Source organism: Mizuhopecten yessoensis, unplaced genomic scaffold (assembly GCF_002113885.1).
Source record: "Mizuhopecten yessoensis strain PY_sf001 unplaced genomic scaffold, ASM211388v2 scaffold6683, whole genome shotgun sequence".
Lineage (NCBI taxonomy): Eukaryota > Metazoa > Mollusca > Bivalvia > Pectinida > Pectinidae > Mizuhopecten > Mizuhopecten yessoensis.
Genome location: NW_018406672.1, coordinates 794,462 through 800,066, shown reverse-complemented (window position 1 = coordinate 800,066; position 5,605 = coordinate 794,462). Strand labels below are relative to the sequence as shown.

Genomic DNA, 5,605 nt, shown 5'->3' with positions numbered 1-5,605 from the left:
ATAAAGGGAAGGAGTCGGGAGTCCGAATAGTCAGTGGTAGTCGGAAGGGTTATATAATGGGAGGAAGGCAGAAGTCAGAATACAAATTGTCTGTTATAGTAGGAAGGGTTATATAATGGGAGGAAGTCAGAAGTCAGAATACAAATTGTCTGTTATAGTAGGAAGGGTTTGATAATGGGAGGGAATCAGGAGTCCCAATGGTCAGTGGTAATAGGAAGGGTTTGATAATGGGAGGGCGCCAGGAGACCGAAAATATTGTGTCTGTGGTAGTAGGAAGGGTTTGATAATGTGAGGGAGTCAGGGTTACCAACAGTCTGTGGTAGTTGGAAGGTTTTGATAATGGAAGGAGGTTATATAATGGGTGGGAGTCAGGAGTCCGAATAGTCAGTGGTAGTTGGAAGGGTTATATAATGGGTGGGAGTCAGGAGTCCGAATAGTCAGTGGTAGTGGGAAGGGTTTGATAATTGGAGGGAGTCAGAAGTCCGAATAGTCAGTGGTAGTAGGAAGGGTTATATAATGGGAGGAGGAGAGGATACCGAATACAAATTGTCTGTGGTAGTAGGAAGGGTTTGATAATGTGAGGGAATCAGTAGTCCGAATTCAAATTATCTATGGAAGTAGGAATGTTTTAATAATGGGAGGGAGTCAGAAGTCAGAATACAAATTGTCTGCTATAGTAGGAAGCGTTATATAATGGGAGGGAGTCAGAAGTCAGAATACAAATTGTCTGCTATAGTAGGAAGCGTTATATAATGGGAGGGAGTCAGAAGTCAGAATACAAATTGTCTGTTAAAGTAGGAAGGTTTTGATAATGGGAGGGAGTCGGGAGTCCGAATAGTCAGTGGTAGTAGGAAGGGTTTGATAATGTGAGGGAGTCAGGGTTCCCAACAGTCTGTGGTAGTTGGAAGGTTTTGATAATGGAAGGAGGTTATATAATGGGTGGGAGTCAGGAGTCCGAATACGAATTGTCTGTTATAGTAGGAAGGGTTTGATAATGGGAGGGAGTCAGGGGTCCGAATACAACTTATCTGTGGTATTAGGAAGGGTTTGATAATGGGAGGGAGTCAGGAGTCCGAATAGTCAGTGGTAGTTGGAAGGGTTATGTAATGGGTGGGAGTCAGGAGTCCGAATACAAATTGTCTGTTATAGTAGGAAGGGTTTGATAATGGGAGGGAGTCAGGGGTCCGAATACAACTTATCTGTGGTATTAGGAAGGGTTTGATAATGGGAGGGAGTCAGGAGTCCGAATAGTCAGTGGTAGTTGGAAGGGTTATATAATGGGTGGGAGTCAGGAGTCCGAATACAAATTGTCTGTTATAGTAGGAAGGGTTTGATAATGGGAGGGAGTCAGGAGTCCGAATAGTCAGTGGTAGTGGGAAGGTTTTGATAATTGGAGGGAGTCAGAAGTCCGAATAGTCAGTGGTAGTAGGAAGGGTTATATAATGGGAGGGAGACAGAAGTCAGAATACAAATTGTCTGTGATAGTAGGAAGGGTTTGATAATGGGAGGGAGTCAGGGGTCCGAATACAACTTATCTGTGGTATTAGGAAGGGTTTGATAATGGGAGGGTTCAGGAGTCAAAACACAAAGTTTCAATCGAACGAGGAGTTTATTATGTGTATATTTCTCAAGCCGATCATCTTCAGTCTAGCCACTGTAAAGACATTTATACATATTACAACTTAAGATGTCGGTAGATTATACATTGTCTAGCAAAAATATACACACAGTATATACACATTAAACAGAACACTGCATCCATGAGTATAACATCAAGTTTGATTTCGCCACGCTCACAACCTTGGTGTAAACTGCAATGACGATATAATTGAAATCAATTTATTCTTCGAATCTTTTCCCAAACGCATATCAAATTATTTCCCTTTTTGCACCTTCACTGAAAACAATTAATTGGTTGGAATTGCTTGTCCGTCCTCTATGCATTTTTTTAGGAAAGCGTACAAGACGAATGGTAAATTAAAGGATGTTTATAAAATCCAAGAAAAAATCAATTTCCACGGTCGAAATTGACGTGAAAAACATTTAGAATGTGGAAATGAATAAACTTTATTTCTTGGTATCAAAATGTAACATGGGTGAGTGAATATATATAAATATGCATTGTCTTACACAACAATGTTCTGAGGCAATAAACAAGTTTCATTCCCAGTCTATTCCTGTTTTGGCCGATGCTTTGAAAGACACAGTAACGTTTACAAGCACAAAGTCGGTTTATGTAATCCATTCTATGAATAAATTTGATCACAGTAAAAAACGTTTCTTTCTTCATATAGGCTTCACGTTTAACTGTTCAACCGGAAATGAGTCAAATGCAAAATGTAATAGGCCACACTACTTTATAAAGTTTTTGGCACTTGAAAAGTCACTATTCGACTTGATTCTGACAATTTAATTGTCTCCTGTTCAACTGTACTATCCGATGGAGCCACAACTTGAGATTCTTTGCTATTAATAACACCCACACGTGAGCTGCCTCGAAATGTGTGACCGGAAGTACCAGCTTTCACTTCCTGTTTGTCTATGTTTATCGCCATTTCACTTTCCAGCTCCATTCTGCGCAGTTTTAATTGTTTGTTTTCCTTCCATCGCTTACATCCGTAAACCAAAAACACAATAAGTCCGACCAAGAAGATCACACCGGAAATGGAAAATCCCGTAATCCATACGTACACTACAACAAAAGATATGACGTCATTAATATTTGTATAATGTATATGTTTACACAGGCTTCTTGTCATAATAATATATTTTCATTTGTGTTGCAATAAACGCACGAGGTAAAAATAAACAACGTGTTTCTGAAACTTCTCTAGGAAACGAGTCAGAAAAAATAAAAATATACGAAAAAAAGTAATAAAACATTATGACAACAGAAATAAAACAATAAAAGATTGTTTCAAATGTACTTCAAAGCCTTATTCTACTATTCGAAACAGTTCATGATCTTTTTTCTGGACGACCCGATTGTCAACAGGTAGTTTCAGCTTACTTTTTAACCTTCAAAACTAATGGCTGAATCGACTGTTGATCCTCAAGATAATAGAAGATTCCGCGGAGGAATACAATGAAACTTAAAACTACGAAGAAAGACATTTTCCAACAATAGTATCGTCATTGGCTTCTTAGCTTCCACATTTAATAGTGTTGTTATCTTCAAAACATTTTTTCATAACTTTATAATGATTTGTTCAATACGAACTATTTTCTAACGCGGAACCCCTTTCTGTGAATTCTATTCCCGGTTTAGGACTTCACCGGGCACGATAATTCGTTCTTTTTGAGAGAATACATTCCCATATTGACAACCCTTGCCATAAATGAATTTATCATACTACCGGTAGGTGGCGTATTGTGGTATACTGACAGTATAGATAATTATATAAAATATAAACTGAATAACTCTATTTCCATCATCATACACTATTCTTGCGGCTAATACGGTCATGGTGATGTATAGACGTTTTTATATAAGTTTTTACTTATATAACAATCGAGACCTATCGACCTTATTTTAATGATCAGTACTTACATGACGATCACGATCCTTCTGTACATTATTACGATGATCAACTGTATAGTTACATGGACAATCGCGACCCTCAGCATATTTTCTAGTTGTATATTGTGACCCCTCGGCATATTTCCTAGTTGTATACTTAAATGGACAATCGCGAACCCTCGGCATATTTCCTAGTTGCATACTTACATGGACGATCACGACCCGTCGCCATATTTCCCAGTTGTTACAATGGTCCAATGTACGTCAATTCACATGATCTGCAATTCAATGGGAAAGTATTAATGTCTTTGTATACATTATAATGTCAGATGTCTAAAACAAACTACACATGTTTTGAAACGAAAAATGTCATTTGATTCTGATATTTGAAACGTGTGCAAAACCACACATTGTGACGTCATCAGAGCAATTTGATGACGTCTTGAGTGCATGGCAACGATTAAAAGAATGTTACAGGGGTGTTGTCCGTGGACAGGTCAATCTCAACCCTAGGGTAAGAGTTTGGCTGTCTAGCACGAGGCTTCGCCAAGGGTTGAGATTGCCATGTCCACGGACCATACCCATGTATGATTCTTACCCGAAATTAAACATGTCATTGACAATACTTCTCGTGTATGGCTGAGAAATGTTTTCCTTAGGGGAGACAAGGGCTGCTTCGGCCATTTTTTATGAAAGCACGGCGTTTGTTAAAACTTATGCGTAATATATACCATTTTTAAGAAAAAATCCATACTTTTTTTATAGAATTTTATTAAAACGACCATACGTCCGTATCTGAAGAATTATTTCTTGTAAACTTTTTCTGTCAAGAGGTTGAACGCCCAAACGTCTTGTGAATTTTGTTAGAACAGACTGAGGCCAGGTTACGTCCAGCCCACGTTGAATTCAATATAAATGTGACGTCATAAAGCATGCCATGTCAGCTACTGTCAGTACGCTCCATGTGTGGATCCTGCCCCACTCTCATTAACCGAACCTACCACAAATTGATATTTTAAGAAATTCATATCTTGCAACTATACGATACTCAATACCAAGCTTATGTGTGCTACATATGACATAAGTAATAGCAATTTTGATTACCAAAAGCTTGCAAATTTAGAGAGAAGTGATGTCATTTTTTCCACCCTCCAAAAAAGCATCCTCGATTATCCAGGGGTTACGCTCATTATCGCTCTCTACGCGCAAACATCGGCGTAACCCCTGGATATCGCGGTTGCCCAAAAAGTAACTTACTCCCTTTATTTTTTATTTTTTATTTTTCTACACCATTTTTGAATGCTTCGTAGAGTCAAGAGGACTGCTTAGATCCTCAAAATTGTGTTTGCTTTAACTATCAGGTGTAGTCGGACTTTGGGAGTTGAACTTGACCCAGTCTCCTCTTTTAATAACTTTTAATATTAAAAAAGGGAGAACGAAATTCATATCCTAATTATAAATGTTTGAGACAGTAGCGTGTAAATCACCAAACGTTTCTTCGATCCTTTAACATGAAGGATCGGGAGCTACATCACATGTCATATATCTAGGTATAAATATATGTCATATAATAAAATGAGGCTGGAAAATATTAAGAGTATTTTCCATTACATCAACAAAATGTTCGGATTTGGAAAACACCTGAAGTGTTGGTGTCTAGTCGAAACATTTTGTTTTATGGTGTATTAGTGTATGCTATCTTAATCCAGTTAAAATCCCTTTTGATTTTTATAAATATGTTATGCAATGTTAATTTACACCTGGGGTCACAAAGATTCGCGAAGAAACGGTTTCGCTAACAGTAATAGCGATATGACTCACGGAGTATATACCATGTATAATTAATTCTTATATGTTTCAATCATAGCGCCCTGAAGTTTAAGGGATTTGTACGTTCGTATGAGAAGACTAATGTTGACTCCCAACGGGAGATTCCTTTGGTGCATTCTGTGAGGAGACAGTGAAGTAACCAATACGTTAGACACGGATTCGTATTTTACAACAATTATAAAACAAATAATTTTAACTTATATCAATCACTCTTGTTTGCCCAGATTTTAGCGCGCATTTGGTCTCGATGTGGGA

At 38.0% G+C, this 5,605-nt stretch overlaps 1 protein-coding gene across 1 annotated transcript; it reads right to left on the bottom strand.

The window, feature by feature from the left end:
- Window positions 1-1,607: 1,607 nt before the first annotated feature.
- On the bottom strand, window positions 1,608-3,921 carry LOC110452414. Its single transcript, XM_021500915.1, has 2 exons — window positions 3,728-3,921; window positions 1,608-2,692 (listed from the first exon to the last, which is right to left on the bottom strand). The coding sequence occupies exons 1-2, from the start codon at window positions 3,750-3,752 to the stop codon at window positions 2,358-2,360; spliced, it is 360 nt and encodes a 119-aa protein (XP_021356590.1). The 5' UTR covers window positions 3,753-3,921; the 3' UTR covers window positions 1,608-2,357.
- Window positions 3,922-5,605: the final 1,684 nt, after the last annotated feature.

Bases quoted from the DNA above. Each gene is read 5' to 3' on its own strand.
- LOC110452414 (XM_021500915.1), bottom strand. From the start codon at position 3,752: ATGGCGACGGGTCGTGATCGTCCAT. The intron at 2,693-3,727 runs GTAAGTATGCAA...CTTTTGTTGTAG, and splicing joins GACGGGTCGTGATCGTCCAT to TGTACGTATGGATTACGGGA.